This window comes from Copadichromis virginalis, linkage group LG12 (genome assembly GCF_057382275.1).
Source record: "Copadichromis virginalis isolate Kocher_CV1m ecotype Utaka linkage group LG12, C_Virginalis_male_GT1.1, whole genome shotgun sequence".
Lineage (NCBI taxonomy): Eukaryota > Metazoa > Chordata > Actinopteri > Cichliformes > Cichlidae > Copadichromis > Copadichromis virginalis.
In genome coordinates this window covers 18,143,545-18,163,712 of record NC_140629.1, presented here as the reverse complement: position 1 = coordinate 18,163,712, position 20,168 = coordinate 18,143,545, and the positions used below count along the sequence as shown (strand labels likewise).

General features: G+C 40.6%; 2 protein-coding genes and 1 non-coding gene across 3 annotated transcripts; 1 reads left to right on the top strand and 2 right to left on the bottom strand.

The window, feature by feature from the left end:
* Positions 1–2,395: 2,395 nt before the first annotated feature.
* trnai-aau (transfer RNA isoleucine (anticodon AAU)) lies at positions 2,396–2,469 on the bottom strand. Its single transcript has one exon. It is a non-coding gene; the product is annotated as a tRNA-Ile (tRNA).
* An 18-nt stretch (positions 2,470–2,487) lies between these two features.
* Positions 2,488–4,131, top strand: LOC146696814 (uncharacterized). The gene is made up of 2 exons (XM_085475142.1): positions 2,488–2,651; positions 3,190–4,131. The coding sequence occupies exon 2, from the start codon at positions 3,220–3,222 to the stop codon at positions 3,898–3,900; it is 681 nt and encodes a 226-aa protein (XP_085331268.1). The 5' UTR covers positions 2,488–2,651; positions 3,190–3,219; the 3' UTR covers positions 3,901–4,131.
* Positions 4,121–20,013, bottom strand: skic3 (SKI3 subunit of superkiller complex). Its single transcript, XM_085475130.1, has 41 exons — positions 19,976–20,013; positions 18,939–19,035; positions 18,679–18,822; positions 18,336–18,427; positions 18,105–18,180; positions 17,868–18,014; positions 17,530–17,628; positions 17,271–17,379; positions 17,031–17,171; positions 16,819–16,917; positions 16,551–16,675; positions 16,319–16,405; positions 16,069–16,172; positions 15,790–15,916; positions 15,480–15,659; positions 15,216–15,340; positions 14,879–15,129; positions 14,635–14,737; positions 14,043–14,225; positions 13,763–13,901; positions 13,600–13,678; positions 13,100–13,161; positions 12,952–13,008; positions 12,789–12,857; positions 12,391–12,465; positions 12,021–12,162; positions 11,806–11,899; positions 11,601–11,678; positions 11,375–11,499; positions 11,155–11,278; positions 10,316–10,540; positions 10,027–10,099; positions 9,883–9,936; positions 8,088–8,199; positions 7,638–7,766; positions 7,414–7,538; positions 7,081–7,245; positions 6,295–6,447; positions 5,663–5,793; positions 4,583–4,706; positions 4,121–4,424 (listed from the first exon to the last, which is right to left on the bottom strand). The coding sequence occupies exons 2-41, from the start codon at positions 19,026–19,028 to the stop codon at positions 4,347–4,349; spliced, it is 4,695 nt and encodes a 1,564-aa protein (XP_085331256.1). The 5' UTR covers positions 19,029–19,035; positions 19,976–20,013; the 3' UTR covers positions 4,121–4,346.
* Positions 20,014–20,168: the final 155 nt, after the last annotated feature.

The following is a 20,168-nucleotide window of genomic DNA, read 5'->3' as shown; positions in this document are numbered from 1 at the left end:
GTATAGCGCTTTTCTAGTCCCTAAGGACCCCAAAGCGCTTTACACAACCTGTCATCCACCCATTCACACACACATTGGTGATGGTAAGCTACAATGTAGCCACAGCCACCCTGGGGCGCACTGACAGAGGCGAGGCTACCGGACACTGGCGCCACCGGGCCCTCTGACCACCACCAGTAGGCAATGGGTGAAGTGTCTTGCCCAAGGACACAACGACCAAGACTGTCCAAGCCGGGGCTCGAACCGGCAACCTTCCTAACAAATGGTACAGAGCAATGAGAGTCATACAAAGTAAGGAAGGAAAGGAGAAACTGCTGTACTATAGGATACTACAAGTGAAATCAACACAATATAAAAAGGTGACCTGGGTGTTTTTCTCAGATTTGCTAATCATATGTCCATACAAGCCTCTCTGCTCATTAATCCTCTGTTAACCGAACCTCAAATTTTCTGTAAGCTAGTGTGATTAAACATAAACTACTTTAGCAATGTACATGATGCAAACACAAAAAATATGGTGCTTTTAGTGGTGAATGTTCCAAAGCCATAATGTATTTGGTCAGCAAAGTGACATAAAATACTGGTTCTCCCAGTATAGTCAAGCCAACATCCATGTAACTCATATAGTTGACATAAAATATAGTACAGTAGCATAGATACAGTGCTTTATAAAGAGACCAAATTGTTTCATTTCAGAATTGTATCTAAGCAACGTGCATTATCACTGAGACATTTGAGGGGAAACTCAAAAAATGTCACGTGACTAAGGTTGACCTTCAGTGGCTGTGACGGACAATTGATTATGGTAAATGGCCTGTATTTATATAGCGCTTTACTAGTCCCTAAGGGCCCCAAAGCGCTTTACATATCCAGTCATCCACCCACTGGTGATGGCAAGCTACATTGTAGCCACAGCCACCCTGGGGCGCACTGACAGAGGCGAGGCTGCCGGACACTGGCGCCACCGGGCCCTCTGACCACCACCAGTAGGCAACGGGTGAGGTGTCTTGCCCAAGGACACAACGACTGAGACTGACCAAGCCAGGGCTCGAACCGGCAACCTTCCGATTACAAGGCGAACTCCCAACTCTTGAGCCACGATCGCCCCGATTATGGATAGAATTGCGGGATTGTGTAGTTTTGAGCTGGGCTCCAGATCATTGTGCTGTTTTGGGAGGAAGTTTACTCCAGAGTCAAGCAGCATCCATAGCAAATTGAGTGGCTTTTCAAAATGGAGCGATACATTTCCTTGTTTTTACAATCACATAAGCACCACCAAACCATCACGCTGATTAAAGATGGTCCCAGATATTTTTCTTTTTTCATAAGACAGAATCAATTTCATCAGTCTGAAATTAAATGTGGTCTAGTTGGAAATAACATGCAATCTGTTTCTGATAATAAAGTGTTGCCGTCTAAAGACAGAAATTCACATTTAACTATTACATTTGCACTCGGCAAGCTTCCTGCTCTACAAGAATATAACCAGTAACATGTTTGGAAATGTGGCTGCATTTATAAATTAGACAGCAATTATTGGCAAACCTTTGACAATCTGTGATTGCAGCCAGCCCAAGTCAGACTGTGACTGTTTGCAGAACGGTTGCCTACTATTTGGCGGCCTGTGAAATTGCCTTGAGATAAAAAGTAATCGTGTGTGCAACACAACAACAGCATTGTGACTGTGCTATTAGTTTGCTCTGAATTATCAGATACTTTGTTGAGCTAAGTGTGTGCACTGTTGGGTGGTTTTTCAGGTGAGCTGATTTAATGAAACTGTACTTGGTTAAAATTATATCAGGATGGTGGTGCATGAGATGGGCCCTCTTGGTGTCCCTGTATTGATATAATATTGCAGTAGTATGCTGTACTGTTTCATTCCCTCTCCTTAATACGGTCACATTTTTAGTGCTGACATTAATTCAGGCTGGTGTTTTGCAGATACTGTTTAATGAAGCTGTCAGACTCCTGGGCTCTGTGGCATATGTTTCTTAATGTAGTGATAATGATGTACCTGTCTTTTTGCTCATTTACGTAATAACGCCACCCACTTCACTTTGTATTCTAGCTAGATCCAGTTTATGCTGCTCCGGGAGTAGTGCTGCAATATTTGGATACCAAGTAAGCACTGGGGCCGATACTAAACCTATAACGGTATCTTATCCTATCGATCCAATCACACTAGTATCAGTCCAAAACCAATACCAGTGTTGGTATCAATATTGTTGTTTTTTCCCCCAAACTTGGCAACAAAAAAGTGGCTCTACAAAGACTCAGTATGCAAAAGTAATTTGTACTCGAGCCTAACTGTTTAACTGATAACATAGCTTAAAAAAAACATCATTGTTAAAAGCACTTTGAACAATTACGAGTACAACACACGTGAAAAAGTTCGTGGCCCGTACGGGGATCGAACCCGCGACCTTGGCGTTATTAGCACCACGCTCTAACCAACTGAGCTAACCGGCCAGTGTAGGGCGTGACTTTGAGACCCTACATGGCAGAACATCTGATAGGAAACTGAAAGTTAAAGGGAGGAGATTCTCATTATAAACCTGAACAGAAAGTGGAAGTGAAAGAGAACAGACGGCTCTTCACAAAAGGCTTTAACTTTTAACTTCGTGAACTTCAATCAGCCTAAACGACACAAGGTACAGATATTTCGTTGTATTTATCGCGAGTAATCGGTACTCAGTTTTTATGACAAACCTTAGAGTCCTACTGTGTTGGATAAAAACCGGCCAACGCTAATTTAGCCAAATATTGTTTGATTTCTGCATATAATGTTAGTTCTTTTCTGGGCATCTAAATACTCAGTACTACCAAATTCGCTATATTATACAGTAAGGTTTACAATATTAGGATACATTATGTAACTTTAACTGTAGATTTGACTTTAAGCAGCTGTCTTACAGTCAAGGTTTGGGGGTTTTCAGCTATTTTTTCTCAATATAGACTACTTTTTGACATAAACGAGGTACTTCTCTTGTCACGTAGACTTATATATTGAAATCTGTACAGCTAACAATGCAGTTGCCGTTGTCACAATTAACATTTGACCCAATCTGATTCACTGAGGTCAAAGTCCTGAGCTATGTGCAATAAACTGTATGCCCCGAACCTCTCCTGAATTTGTTATAAGTTACTGGCATTAATGTTCATGCCTTACATGGTTTCTGGTCTTTGCAGGGCTTAAACAGCAGCCATTTGTGAAGCAGGATGTCGCTACAGTTCTTTGGATGGGAGGTTACCTATGATGATGAGTCTCCCAGTGTGGAGCTGACAGCCTCCCAGGCACCGAAAGATAAGGGTGTCTACACCATGTACCATGGTACCAGCATTGCCAATGCACGTCTCATCCTTGCCAGTGGCTTTCAGCAGTCGCAGGGGGGCATGCTAGGAAAGGGTGTGTACGTCAGCCGTGATAAGAAAAAGGCAGAACGTTATCCATTGAACAACAGCCCTGCAGACCGTGTGGTCCTCAAGTTACACGTGCGTGTTGGCCGTGTCAAACGCATTGACAAGGACAACCATCCTATGCAGTACACTTGGAGCACGCAGGGATATGACACTGCTTGGGTACCCCCTAACTGTGGGATGAAAGCTGTGCCCAGCGGCCTGGAAGAGGACTGTGTGTTCGACCCCAAAAGAGTGACAGTCGTGGGCATTGCAAAGGCTCCACACAATGTGCAGACAGAACTTCAGCAGCTGGTGACTAAGAACATCAGCCATTCCAGCACAGTCCCGGGTGGAGTAGTGCATGGTGCTACTGCTTTGGACGTGTGTTCACTATGCAAACGCAGGCAGCAGCAGTCGCCACACATCACGACACCATGCTGGGGCTGTGGGCAAAACATCTGTATTCTTATGAGCAAACATGTATGTCCAGTTAGCGTTTGAGAGTGAGTGACACGGATGGATTCACATATATGATCCGGCAGAGTGTCAGAAAAAAGCTCAAAAATGCATATGACTCAAAGTTTCTTCTGTTTCTTCAACTTTAGGGATGTTTGAATATTGTTTACAAAGTTTTATGTGAATTTTAAAAGTCACTGCTCATTCTAATTTACACTGCTGTCTTTTATAGTTTACATGTAATCAAGATGAGACAATCGTTAGATATTGAGAAAATGTCTTTATTTAGCCTTGAATGTGGATGCGGTACCTGCATTTTAAGCACATTTTGAAATATGTGACAATCATAATTTCAACTTACTGAGGTGATTAGATCATGTAAAGCCATTAAAGCCATTATTTAAAGACCCACTGATAGTGGTGGTTTTTGTCTGGTGATAAACCTGCTAAGCAATGTGATTTCATAAAGCATAAGGAGATGGATGCAAAGTTCAGGATGAAGAGTTGAGGACTGAATGAAACTCCAGTAATCTTTGATCTCCGTTCATTTTGGCATGTTGCAATAGGTCCTGCAAAAAGAAGTGGTGGTAAATGATTACAAAGGCAAGGACCAAGAATAATCACTTTTAGTTTAACTATGTGTATGCTGTCACCATTTCCACAAACGTTTCTCCCAAACAAATGTTCCTAAGTGGTGTCTGCAGGAATGAGGTAGCTGCATGTTCACCTTCATGAGTTCCTCGTCGTTTTTGGCATGCAGGTGTCTCAGGAGATACCAACTGGCCACCTGCACCACTGTCGCTGGTATATCTGGAATGTAAACCAGCCTCTCCAGCAAGCGTCTTGTTTCCCTATAGAAGACACAGCAGACATGAACAAACGTATAACATGATTGCTATCCATTAGGCAGCCTGTTCCCATGTAAATGTTTCTCTTCCTTTTTTGGATGCTTCCTTTACGGGTCACCAAAGAGGATCATCTGCCTCTATCTTACCATATCCCCAGCATCCTCCTTTGTTACACCAACCCTCTGCATGTCCTTCTTCACTACATTCATAAACTTTCTCTATTGTCTTCCCCTTTTCCTCCTACATGGCAGTTCATTATCCACAATAATGTATCCACAATCTCTACTCAGCCCATGTCCAAAGTATCTCAGCCTTGCCTCTCCAACTTTGTCTCCAAAACACTCGACATGAGCTATTCCTCTGATGTCCAACTGCAGCTTGGACTCCTGTCTTTTTGTTGGGGCCCTTGTCCGTACGTCATAGCAGGTCTAACTACTATCTGCTATCCTGTCACAAATCACCCAGATACTTGTCTCCACCTGCTCCACCTCAGTCTGGCCTGATACTGTAACTGTTATCTCTCTTCCATCAGTATTGACTAATATGAAATGAAATGAAAAGAGCTCCTGATACTGTGATTATGCTTGGCACAGAAGTTTCTGCAGCATTTCTCAAGGAATTTAGCCAGGTCATGGTTGGCATATCTGCTCAGCTCAGCATTCTCATGAATGTACTCTAATTAACCGTACTGGCAGTCCTCTGAGGGTGACAGAATGCTATAATACTACCAGGACATAAAATGTTGCTTTGCAGTTCCAAAAGTACCAATATATTGAAAAGACAGATGGAAGCATGGATTTGAAGTTTTAAGAATCTTATGTTTCATTTAATCACTTAAGCCGTTAAATTAAACATCTACAGGGATAAAATCATTTGCATGGCTATGTGGGCTGACCAACAGCACTGCAACCTGCACCTCTATGTACGTAAATAAACTTAGCATAAGGAGCTGCACCGACCTAGCAGCCATCTTTGTCACAAACTGGAGCAGAGCCTGGAAAAGAAGGGCCACAGGGGATGAGTCCAGCTTCAAGACCTCAGTAGTAGCTTCCAGCACCAAGTCCTTCCAGTCATTTCCTGGGACACCCACCTTAGAAGTCAGATCACACATGGTTCAGAGAAAACTAGGAAAGAGAAATCTGCACAAAATAAATACATCTAGTAAAGGTATAATACGTCAAGCTACATTAATTCCAAACAACATGTGTAACACATGCACTAACTTTGGATACAAGCAAAAAGCTCTATTTAGCAATAGCGTCTTGTCAGCCACTTAGCCTTGGCTGCTCATCCTATGATTCATCAATCTTTTATCTCCTCTACTTTGAATCTGTCCTTACTTGACAGGGGTGTAAAAAAAGAGCCGACTCTGGCTTTTTGTGTGTATTCATTGAATTTTGTAATTTTTATGAAACACAACTGAGTCCTTATTGCTAAAATGCTACCTCTGGAACAAATAAATACATTATTCCCTAAATAATGCAATATAACATTTGTTGTTTGTATTGCTACAGTACAATCCTGCTTTAATAGCTGTAATTTCACACCTTAAAATTGTAGATCCTGATTTGAATCCCAAACATATACTTACCATACAAGGCCCGAGAGCTAGCAGGGCTAGTCGGAGGAGGCTGGCTACCTGACAGCTGTGCATGCCAAGCTGCGAGGCCAGCTGGAGACTCTGTCTGTAAGCCATGACCGCCTGAACCAGTAGGCCCTGGCTGCGATACACCTCAGCCAGCCACTGAGCAGAAGGAAGCAGAAGAACAGAGGAATCACAAAATGAATGAAGATGATTTGGATCAGAGACAAGAATTCACTGAGTGACAGGTGGGGGAGAAAATATGAGAGGATAAGCATAATTACTGTTTTAAGATGCCATTATCTTCATCTAATCAAAAGATAACATGGCTAGAAGAATACTTATAACTACATAATATTGACATTTTCATTAGAATATTAATAATGAAGCTCAAATGCTATATTTTTCATTCTCCACATATATACTGTCACACGGTAGCACCAACTGCCAATATGTTCAAGGCTTTTGCTGCTACCCTGTTACTGGTAGCAACTACTTGATGTTAAGTTCAGCAATTTGAGGTTTTCAAGTGAGGTAAAGAATGTTCAGAGTCTCAGTGAAAGCAAGAGAAAATGGCAGTAGAGGAGAAAAATAACATAATTTTAGCATGAGAGCAAAACCTTTTTTTCCAATATGCTGTCTTATCTTTTGAAATATCTATGTTTCCATTTTTAGCGGTTTTCAAACTTACAATTAAAATACTGGTAATTGAAATCAAAGAAGAGATCATCACTTAGTCACTCTAGCCTTGCTGGAGTACTTTAAATGGATAAGCGGGTAAATGTAAACGCTTACATGCCATGCCCCAAGGTTGGTAGGGTTCATCATCACAGCACTGCTGAGCTGCTCCAACACAGGCTCTGGGAGGACAGTACCACCATCAGTCATAAGGAGGCGCTGACACTGCACCTGCCTCAGTGATAACATCACTGCTGCATGCTCAGGGGACACATTCAAGACCTGTGATAAAGGTAAAACTGTGTCAAAGGTGGCAGAGTTAAATATATTGCCAGAATGGACAAGATTAGAAATGGCTATCTGAGGGACAGCTCAGCTCAGTGTACCTCAGTGTTTTGGAGACAAAGTTAGAGGTGTGCACACAGTGTGTGTGAGTCCCCAATATCCTACCTGTGTGCAAAGGACCTCTGCTTGCTCTAGCTGTCCCTCCAGCATGAGACCAGTCACTGCCTGTTGTAGTACCCATCCTTCCAGAGCCTGAGCTAGAGGCCGCTCTATTTCATCCACACTACGCACTGAGACACAAAACCGCAAAAAGGTGTTAGCTACACAGTCAAATACGCAGAGACAAGTACACAAATGGGGCGACAGTAAAAGAGCACCAGTGAGCATACCTTTCTCAGAAACCACAGACATAAGGGTCTGCTGCAGCGCTTGTCTGCGAGGAGCAGAACCAGAAAGATAACAGGAAGTGTTTTCGGTGTAACAAGCAGCCATTAATCCGGCCCACGTTGCTGGATCATCTAAAGTAGAGAGCAGAATGACGACTCAAATACGTATAAGCAAGTATCTCACACACCCGTGTTCTTCAATAAATGTCACATGCAAAACAGCCATTTTTTCTATATAGGTAAGGTTACACTCCACTGATATAAATAAACATTAACAAACCTTCCTGGCAAGAAAAGGAAATGTATTTCCTCAATCTAATTGAATTTAATTGTTCTAAATTAGAGAATTAAAAAAAAAATTTAATTGTATTTGTTATTTATATTTCCAGCTTTAAAAGACAATAAAAAGAATATCATGTTTATCGTGTGTAAGAAAATAATGTGTGTGTTTACCAGGACAGAGCAGCACAGCTCTCTGCATAGTCTTCAATGCATTCTTCTGACTGTCCTCTCCAGAGTGTCTGCCACTGGCCAGCTGGTTCACTCCACTGTACAACAACGCCCTCTGCAGTCACACAAGTTACGTCAACGGTTTAACATGCAAACAATGTGAATATATGGGTAAATAATTTTCGTCCTATCTCCAATCTACCATTTCTCTCAAAAATCCTTGAAAAAATAGTTGCTTCACAAGTCCATCTTCACCTAACTGATAATAACCTTTATGAACAGTTCCAGTCTGGCTTTCGTCCTCTACATAGCACTGAAACTGCTCTTATAAAAATAACAAACGACCTTCTTATAGCAGCTGATTCTGGTCTCCTCTCCATCTTTATCCTTCTTGATCTGAGTGCAGCTTTTGACACCATCTCTCATCCCATTCTCCTTAGCAGATTAGCTTCTATTGGTCTCTCTCACACTCCACTAGCCTGGTTTAAATCATACCTATCTGACCGCACTCAGTTCATTCAATTAAAATCCTTCACTTCTCAGCTTTCTCCTTTATCCACTGGGGTGCCCCAGGGATCTGTCCTCGGGCCCCTTCTTTTCATCATCTACCTTCTTCCACTCGGACATATTTTTCGTAAATATAATATTCAGTTCCACTGCTACGTCGATGACACCCAGCTCTATCTCTCTACCAAACCTGACTCTACTCTTCCTCCACCCTCCCTCATCCTCTGTCTAGCTGAACTTAATTCTTGGTTCTCCTCCAACTTTCTTAAACTCAACAGCAATAAATCGGAACTTCTTCTGGTTGGCACTAAACGACTGCTATCCAGAATTAACAATTTCTCTCTCACCATCAATAACTCGCTGGTCCCTATCTCTCCCTCTGTGAAAAGCTTGGGTGTCATTCTCGATAGCACATTATCCTTTAACTCACATATCAATAATATTACACGTGCAGCATATTTCCAACTCCGTAACATTAATCGCCTCCGCCCCTTCCTCACACCTCACGCCACTGCCATTCTCATCCATAATCTTGTTATCTCTAGAATTGACTACTGCAACTCATTATTATTTGGCCTCACACAAAAATCTATCAACAAGCTCCAACGTGTCCAGAACTCTGCTGCCCGTATTATTACTAGGACTTCTTCTACCCACCACATCTCCCCAATCCTGAAGCAACTTCACTGGCTCCCGGTCAAATTTCGCATCCATTTTAAAATAATTCTGTATACATTCAAGGCTATTCATTCTCTCTCTCCACCGTACCTCTCTGACTTATTACAGATGAAGCTCCCATCCCGCTGCCTCAGATCTTCATCTTCTCTTTCTCTCTCTGTTACCTCTGCTCGTCTGATCACAATGGGAGGGAGGGCCTTTAGCTGCTCTGCCCCTCGACTTTGGAATTCCCTACCCCCGGACCTCAGAAATATTAGTTCATTCTCTCTTTTTAAGTCCACCCTCAAAACTCATCTGTTTAAAATTGCCTATTCTTAAATTTCTGTATGTTTTAACTTTTATCTTCTATTTTTACCATTGTGTATATTTCCAGTTTTTATCTGTTGTACAGTGTCCTTGGGTGCTTTGAAAGGCGCTATTTAAATAAAATGTATTATTATTATTATTATTAAAATATACCTTTTGGATGTTTCGGTTTTTAAAAGTTTTAAAATATGTCTACAATGTACAAAAACTGAGAAAAAGAAATTACTGCTAAATTAAATGGGCCAGTTAGATTTTTTTAAAGGTTTACCGGAGAACACAAGACATAAGATAAAAGTCACATTTTTACCTTTCCTTGGGTCATACTGGAGAGACAGGCAACATGGCCAGCTACTGCAGCACCCTGTGAAATAAACAAGTGAAAAACATGAACCCCAATGAACCAAATGTGTTTGAGCATATTTGATTTGTCAGGCTTAGTACACAGGCTTACATTTGCCTTTCTAGGGTAGTACTGTGGAACCACTCTGGACAGAAGCGCCCACAAAGAAGCATTTCCAGGATTGCTATAAATAAATCAAGAAAACATGGAAAGTTGTTAAATTTATGATCTGTTGCTGCAGTGTCTAGGGTTGTTGCAGTTGTGGTTGATTGTTTTGTTTGATCACTAGAGAGTAGAATAAAATGCATATAGTGTAAAAGAGTACATACCAGCAAAATTATTTGTTTTTTGAAGTAAAGGCAAGCTTATCATTAATGCAAATTTCATTAAAGGGAAATACCTGTGCACAGCTCTTGAAACCTCCCTTGGCACTGCACTAAAATTCCCCTGCACAGCCAACAAGGTGCAGGTGAGTAGACATCGCTGCTCGATAGCACTCCCAGAGGCTGAACCTTGCTTTAGGAGCTCAGTAAGCGCAGCAGCAGCAAGTGTAGCATCACTGTTGGCCAGTCCGAGCGCACATAAACAAACCAGGGACTCTGAAATTGGCTCCTTTAACATTGAACTATGGGAACAAAAAGTAAAAACAAATAGTTTCAGCTAAAATTCAAGACTAGTACAAATATTATTTATATCTATCTATCATTAGATGGTTTCAAAATGTTTCCCATGACATAATTAAATTGTTTTCTTGACAGTTTTCCTGAATAACAGCATATTTTTAAAGTAGAAACCTATCACACGTATCTATTTTTGATTTATTTTTATGGTTTACACAGCCAGAGCTTATGTGTAGATACTGGGCACAGACTCCCAGTGGCATGCAGATAAAAATAAAAAATAGGAACCATTTGTGGCAAGTCTAAACCTGAAAAATGACAGTATGTGCACAATAAAATAAGCTCTTCCAACCAAAGCATAGAGCACAATATAAGTGATTAAAGGAGATTCAAATGTTTTGTCCTTCAGGTTCAGCAATACTGGCAAGCAAAACGCTCTTTTTACAATCAACATTAAAACATAAAACAAAAACCAATAAAGCTTTCTGATCTTTTTTTTTTTTTTAATACTAGCAAATATTGAAAATGAACGATGGGAAAAACCAACATTATTGATTAAAATGACAGATAAATAGGACATAAAACTAGTACAATCCATAAAACACTCACTACGACTCACCATTTAAACAGCAGAGTCTTGGCTGAGTCTAGGTTACCCTGCTGGTGCTGCAGCAGGGCCAGAGCTGTCAGTGTATAAGCCTTTTCCTTCTCACTAGAAGCCACAGCCAAGGCGCGTTCATAGGCTATAATATATACACACATGCAGCAGTTTATTCACAGCCCCTTTGACATGTAAACACATATGAAATCTCTTCACTTTGGTGTTTTCCAGTCCTTACCGCTGATGCTGTCTGAGATGAGTCCTGCCTTGCAGTAGGCCAGAGCCAACCCAACCAGGTCACTGAGCTCTTGCAGTGGAGTGGAATTATAAACATGCACAGCCTCCTCCCACTGACCTGAAGTGCTGGAAAAGCCAGAGCGGAACATAAAAAAGTGACATTTAGGATAAAAGATAAGCAATTTGAAAAAATAGTTTAAGTATATCATAATGAGACAGCTGGTTACCACAATGCACGGCCATAGCTGCCCAGAGAAAATGCCAACTCTTCTGAAGAGGATGTGGACTGAAGTAGTTCAACCGCTCTGAGGAAGCATATTGGATTGCAAAAGGTCAATTGAAAACCCAATATATATAACATTATGTTCCTTCTCAGTTATACTGCTTCATCAATTAGAAAGCAGAGACAGTCAGTGTATTTCAAATACATACCTCTGGTAAGCCTGTAAAGCCTGTCTCTTCAGCTGCAGATGCTCATTCAGATAGCCCAGCATAATGAAGGCATCAGGATCTGATTGAATCCTTTCTGAAAGAGATGCAAAAAAATATACAAATAACCAAAAAGTCTGCCAGTAACACATGCAAAGCTAAGTGAAAACCACAACACCTGTGGATCCTGTGTGCAAATCAGTACGCAAGACATGTACCTGTGTACTTGCTGAGCGCCACCTGAGCAGCAGAGATGGCATTCATCTGCACGATGTTGTAACGGTACAGTTCTGAGTCTCTGTTGCTCTTATCCAGCAGCGTGGAGCAAACCCAGAAGGCATATCCTTTCACGCCTTCCATCTGACGGAGAAACATGTCAGGATTGATAAGGAAAGACAGAAATGAAGGGAATATCAAGTCTGACAGAGCAAAGCAAAACATCACTTTGTGTTGTACCATGCCATCATTACTATATCCTTACAACTAAAAGGCTTGGAGCTTAAAACTAAGCACAGCGACTAAGAAAGGTGAAGCAAACACTGTTATTATCTTGCTAATAAGTGGGTATTACAATAGCAGGTCACGCACATGTGTGCTGAGTTCAGTGGTGTGCCTGAAAAGATCCATGGTGTCATAGCTTCCCACGCGTTCTGCTATCAGCGCCTGGTAGGAGGACAAAGGATGAAACTATAATTTAGACAGATAAAGACAAAGAGGCCAAAAAAGTCACAGTGTTATGCCAGTACTTTCAGTGTAATCAAACTTTATGGAGCTCCCTCACCGAGCAATGATGTCTTTCACATTCCTTACTACTCCAAAAATACAGCCCAAGGAATAATTTTACCTCTCTCTGCTAGTTGTGGCTTTGAATGTATATGCATTTATTAGAAATAGTATACATTCATCAACAGTGAACCGTTGCCTGTAATGTGATATTTTCTTGGCTTGGGGGCTTTCAAGTTATCAATAAATGCTGAGAGTGGTACCTGTCCGATCCAGCAGTTGACATAAAGTGGCTCCAAAGACTGAGCAATCTTGAAGGCCTCGTGTGCAAGCTAAAACAATAAATCCACATTTGAACAATGAAAATGTCATCCACCTATGTTAAAAACAGAAGAAATATGTAGCATAAACCAAGTAATCACATACCTCTATATTTTCCTTCTTCAGATACAGGCTACCAAGGTTTGTCCAGGCCACAACATTCTGCAATGACATTTAAGAGTCACGTAAAAACAGCAGAATATTTACTACCGTAATACTTTATTAATCTCTACAGCAAATGTGCCGTACGTACATTAGGCTCAACTTGGATGGACTTGATGAAGCAATGCTGAGCCAGAGCATAGTTCTCAAGATCTGATGTGAGAAAAGAAGGAGAAAATATTTTGTTCTTTTTTGTAAAGATTGCTTAGAAGTATATAATTATTTATAATCGTAAAAGGTTTTGTAAAAATGATTGCACCTTCTTGTAGACTAAAAATCTTGAGGTGACTTAAATGAAATGAAATGTATTCATAAGATTTGCTTTTCTATTTTTGTAACTTAACAACATATTTATCAAACTTAAGTCCATTAAGTTGAGAGACCTTAGTACTCTTGTCAGAGAAATAAAGATATTTTTCAAATGCCACAACATTTTGACTCTTTTTATGTAGAAATAATAACAGGCAGAGCTTTCAACAGACTTCAGGGAGACGATGTTGCTTCATTCCTAAGTGCAAAAATAAGGGAAATAAAACAAGCTATACAGGCTTTTACTCTAAAAACACAACCGTTACCTGAGAATGTCGTTACCTTTGTTCATGGAAACAACTCCCAGGGCATTCCAGTAGCTGTGGTTGCTGCTGTCCATCATGATGGCTTTTTTTAAGCACTGCATAGACAAAAAGACCATGAGATAGAGACCTCTTTCTGGAACAAACAATGCAAAGATGTTGTACAGGGTTCGGCAAATAACCTGCTGGGCCTTCTCTATGTCCATAGCTGGGGAGTTCTGGTCATTCTGTGTAAGGCTGGCCTGATGATAATAGTTGAGCCCTAAGTCATACCACCGACTGGCAACTTCAGGCATCAGTTTCAAAGCATGAGCATAGCACCTGTGGCAAAACATATCAGTTTCAATTTCTGCTTGGCTAAAAGGGGCAGGTAGGATAAGCAATGTAAAAAAAAGCACAAATATATAGTACTAACTATTCTTATGCATTATCAGCCTTATAATGATATGATAATGGCCATACCTCTCACCGACTTTTAGTGTCTGGGCCTGGTTGAGCATTTGGCTCTCAGTGTTGGCATCTAAACCAGCAAGTAGGGCTGGCACTATAACCTTGGCTCTGTTTGGGGAGACGGTGCTAACTGCAGTGCAAGCATCGCCCAGCAGCTTCCACAAGCAGGAAAGGTCTGGTCGCAGCTGTACAGCTCTGGAGATCACAAAGTAAAGAATCTTAGAAAAAGACTACGTGTGCTATGCATAATGTTCAGAACCACCAGATGAAGTATCGAGGAACAGCCCTACAGTAAACGCAATGGCCACACCATCCCCGAGCTGCCCTTTCTTCTTGTTCTCAGCAATGTGTAGTGGAGCATACCGAAAGGAGCTCTTGACCAGCAACAAGATAAGTGTTGGAATAAAGTTCAACTTTTGCCAAATAATGTCAAGTGGTATAATAAATAGATTCGTCAATCAAATGTCAGTATATTCACCGCTAAAAGGACCATTACTGCACCATAGCTTCACTAGCAAGTACCTGTTTGCTGTTATAACAATATTACAGATGTCATATATAGAGCGTTTAGGGTTCGCGGGTTGAATGAGTGTGTTGTCATTACCTGAAGAGGTTCTGTATTGCTTGCTGAATGAGGTCAATGGCTCCTCCATCTCTGCAGTCCTGCATTAAACTTTTTGCCAGAGACAGCTGACACTCCCCAAGACCTGAATAAAAGACCATGTTAAGTAAAATTAAATGCCCAGATTTAGACATATCACTCCCTGAAGATGTGCAATAAAATACCTAATAGATTACATTAAATCAAATAAAGTGCATCTAAAGGGTACAATGAAACATTCACTTACCTTTAAGAGCAGGGACATAGTCCTGCTTTGCTGTGATCAGCAAGTACTCTGCGACAGCCTCTTTGAACTTGCCCAGAGTCTGTTTGATTGCAGCAGCCTGGTAGACACTGTAGATGGAGCAGGGCTGAAGCTGATGGGCTTTACCAAAAGCTTTCAGAGCTGCTGTGAAGCTCCGGCGGTTTAGATATGCTTCACCTAAACACTCCCAACACACCCAGTCCTCTGGGTCTGCTCTTAAAGCGGCCTGCAGGCTAAAATTAGAAATAAAATATTCAACAGCACTTATACACTTAGACCGTGGTAATAAATTTAGTTGTCTCAGATGTGTAAATCTTACTCCGCTATGGCCTGTTGATTTTCTCCAACTTTCAGGTAGTATAGGCCTCGTCTCATCCAGGCCCATTTAGCCGAGCCTGGAGTGGCTTTCTCTAACACAGACTGAAGAATGGCTAAGGCAGCGTCCTGTGTCAATCAGCAAAGAGAGAAAGAAGGCACAAAACGGGGAAAAAACTTGTAAGGAGACTAAAGGCAATAGCAAGGAGCCAAACAAGACGCCCGATTCTCAGAATTTGGTGACTTTTTCACCCCCAAGACAACTCACCATGTCTCCCTGCCCCATACTGAGATCCACCGAGGCAGCGCCAGACTCCACATCTTCACTGTCCAGCTGAAAGGCCTTTTTGTAGCAGCCTTGTGCACGGCCATAATCCTTTGCAATGTCCCGATAATAATGCCCCAGGTAGCGAAATACACAGCCAAGGTGTGGATCTAGCTTTGCAGCCTGAAAAGGGCAAAACAGGCCTTTCAAACTAAAATGTCATTCATCTCTTATTTTCAAAGACCGACCCATTAGCACCTGAATTCACCTTTCCTACCACATACACAAAACTTTCAATAATAATTTCACAAACCTTCAGCAAATGTGTGTGAGCTTTGCTCCGGTCTTTACGGGTCTCTTCTCCCATGTCCCAGTAGAGCTGTCCAAGCAAAAAAAAATACTCTCCACAGTCTGGGCTCTGACTTGCAGCCTTTAGGAAACTACATTAAAAAAAAATACAAAAAACAGTTTGGTGGGATGAACCAAATTATTTTATGCCATGCAAATGGGCTCTTTTACGTAAGTTTAAGACAGTAGACTGCCATAGAAAATACGAATAAAAAGATTTATTCGTCTTTTTTTTTTTTTTTACCTCTGCTCTGCCAGCTGCTTTTCACCTTTAACCATGTGCACCAGTCCTCTCAGAGCCAATCCTTGGGCTAGGTTTGGGTTGGAAGCCACCAGTTCTGATGACACCTATAAAGAACAGACTAGTTTACTGCTGGCCAGTTCATCAGTTCACCAGACACATACTCCTTGCGTCCTGCAATCATAACTTAGTTAAAATAACAGAAATATGTTGTTTTCATTGACAGAATCAGTAAGTATTCATTTAATTCAACCTTAAGTGCTTGGCCAGTCTGTCCCTTGTTAAGGTATGCACGTCCTTTAAGGGCTAACAGAACGGGGTCTTTTTCAGCTTCTGGAATCTAAAAAACAAACAGACACAGATGTGGCATTTCCTTTGATGTTATATCAACACTTACAGCTTCTAACAATCTCCACAACAATTTTATTAATTAAATACTATAGCTATACAATGCTGTTTAAAGCGAGCATTTACCAACTCATTACCTGTTTAAATGTCTCCAAAGCCTGCTCTCCAGCTTTCTCTCCTCCACTTCTCACTAAAGCCTCTAGTTTTAGTCGAAGAAGTCTGATCCTCAGCTCCTTCTCTTCAGAGTCACACACATTCAAACCTAATAAAAAAGGACACACACTGAAGTGTCTTTTTCAGGGATTAAAGACATTGATCTTTAAAGTCAGTACTTAAGACCCTTTTTAGTCACCCTCTTTTTAATTAAATATTGGTGATGTCTTGAGTGGACACAGTTAAATATACCTTGTGAGCATGATGTAGCGCTGTCAGCGTATCTGTAAATTTTAAACTGGGCTTCAGCCAGACTGTACCATCCTGTAGTTGAGCTCATTTTCTTCAATCCTAATAAAAGTGGAGGAGACAGATAATGAATAAAAATGACCATCGAGAGCACATATTAAAGGATAAAGTGTTAAGGTATGTTTTTTACATTGTTTGTTACTGTGACAACTCACCTTGTGTAAGGTCATCAATGGCATCTTTATACCTTCCTTCCAGCAATGTTTTTGTGCCCAGACACAAATGACCCAATCCACTGTCAGGGACCAGGTCCATGAGGCGGGAGAAAGAGCTAACTGCCTGCTCATTAAAGTTTCCTTTGGAGAAACGAGAAGAAGATACATATGACTCTGCCATTTATGAACATCCATTATGAATACAAAAAGGCAAGGATTTTCTTTTAAATGTTATTTTACCTGTTTTAAGGTAATGATGACAAAGAACCTCAAGAGGATAACTTTGGTTGGGGTAGAGGGAAATCATGGACTGACATGCTGCAGTCATTCTGGCTTCTTCTTGTGGTAGCTGCAGTAAGACCAGATTCATGATTAACAGGTCATTTTGAGAAGCATAACTACCTATAATGAGCTGGCCTTTTTGGATACACATTTCCAGACTCTAATGATCCTTAAGTTTCTGTGATAGTTAGCTAGACATAAGAGAAGATGCACTTACTAGAGAAAGACATTTGACATAGTCAGCTGAGACTTTCTTGTGGTCCTCTCCTGGTACAGGATCGATGAGAACCAGAGCTTTCTCAAATGCTGTGATTAACTGATAAGCACAAAGAAACCAAGAACAGCATTGATGTGTGTGCAGTAGGAAACACCATGAAGACTTTTGCTTCTCGTAATCAGTGGGTGGTTATGATATGTAGAAGTTATGGCGAGCCAGCTGTAGCCAGCCTGTTACATTGGATTTTGTTAGAAGACATGAATCTCAAGTACTGTAAAGTGTTTACATATAAAGGAAACATAATGTTGATGAGTTAAAAGTCCACATTTTGGTCTTACATGCTGCTGAGTTTCACTATCCTGCTCCACCTCCTTAAGACAGTCTGAGGGGAGCTGGGTCATCTTTTGCAATAGCTGCACTAACTCCTTTTTATCCACGGGTTCTTCTTCCTTCAGCTGTATGAGCTGCAGCCAAACCCTGGCCAGCTGTTCACATACAGAAACATATTCACATGTGTTAAAAACATAAAACACACACATAGACAATCTATTTTCATTAGTCTTGAAACTGCATACCTTTAAATATTCTTTGTCAGACTCATAAATTTCTGTCAGTTTGTTGATCACCTCATAACATTTGTTTTTGTCTGAGCTGCAAATCGAGAACATGATGAAAAATCAGTAACCGCATAATATTCTGTCACAGTGTATTAATTACTTTCAATTTGATTTTTTATTAATCATTATTTTTATCTGTTTTATATATTTATAGGAAACTTCAGGTAATAAAATGTTTCCGTATATTACCTTGCATACAACTCAACAAGTTTCTGGTAGACATTAGGCAGCTCAACCTTGAAGTCCCACTGATCAGTCTTATCATACAAATTTGCCAAGCCCTTAAAGAAAGAACAATTATTCAGACTGTGCATTATTAATAGAGGACAGAGAGGAGAGAGGTATTTTATACGGGATGACATCCTGAGTAAAGATGAATCTATTTTTTAAAGAAAAAAAATCATAGAGGCATGCAGATTAAATCTGAAGTAATTTCAACTGGTTATTATTATCAAATTAACCAATCATAGTAGCGTAGTATTAAATGGCTAGAGAGAACAGTTATCATTAACTAATACATTCTGTACCTTACCTGCCAAGCCAGCAGCTGCTCCGGCTCCAGCTCCACTGCCTTTTTATAGGCTGCCTGTGACTGATCCGGTTGATCCAGTTCACTGGCTGACAAGCCGATGAAGACCCAAGCATTGTAATTGTTTTTCTCAATTTTCAAAACAGTCTAAACCCACAATGCAGAGAGGAAGGTCAATTTTACATTTTTACTCCTAGTATGTCTGAGAAGAGCATATTACATTTTCAACTTACTGTTATTTAAAAAACATTGAGATACTTTACCTTGCAGTGTTTTAGAGCTTCTTTGAATTCTTTGTTTTTAATGGCCTCTCTGGCACTTTTCAGCGCGGATTTCACTTCTTTATTAGACATCTTGTTGCTATGAAGAGACAACAAAGCAATACACCTTTCAAAAAAACAGCAAACTCTACACAATGATCAGATCTCAGTGGTTGAAAAAATGAATACAATTCAATTTTGTTTATATAGAACCAAATCACTGCTACAGTCAACTGTATAAGCTAGTTTTATAGGTAAAGGTAAAGACCCTACAATAATACAGGGAAAACCCCAATAATTAGACAACCTCCTGTGAGCAAGTACTTGGCAACAGTGGGAATGTAAAACTCCGGTTTGACAAGAAAAAATCCTCTGGCAGAACCAGGCTCAGGGAGAAGCATCCATCTGCTGGGACCGGTTGGACGTGAAGGAAGAAACACAAAAAAAAAGGCACACTGCATTTGCAGTAATATGCATTGACTTTGCATTTCAGTCTGTGTGTATAGACACAGTGAAAAAGAAGTGAGGTCAGTGATTTGCAGAAAGCCCTTCACAACCAACCTATATCTATTGCAGTGTAACTAAGCAAAGGTTCAGGGTCACTTGATCCAGCCCTAACTTAAGTGTTATGAAAACGTTTGAAGCCTAAAATTTCTCTGCATATTTGTATTAATGTGGACTGGGTTGTGTTAGGAAAGAGATTATGCCACATAGTGATTTACTATATTGCAGGAGTCTAAAGTGAATTTCTATATACTGAATTTCCAGAGGAACCTACCCAAGGGATTAATAAAGTTCTATCTAACTATCTATTTACATATATTAGTAGATGATTGTCGGCTAATGCTGCTAGTGAGCAACATTAGCTTGAGCTGTGGGCTTGTTCCGATCATAAAATGCATATTTTAGAGTGCAAGTAAATTTAGAACCATGGTTTACACTTAATATTCAACTTTCTCAATTGACCGAGTTAACTTTAACCCCTGTATCTTTTGAAAATGCGTAAAAATAAAAAAAACAATAAAAGTTGGATCACCTACTGTTTACATTGACAGCTTGCGGAGCCTGCTCCCTTCTCCAGCTGACCCGGAAGTAGAAGAAAAGTAACGAGACTGGACTTTCAAAATAAAATTCAAAGCGGCGCTTCAGCTGGAAAGCCTCTTCAATTGTTGAGCTTTGTTTACAGTCTGCTTTACGTGCTATTGTCCACAGCCAACTACCAGTGCAGCGTGA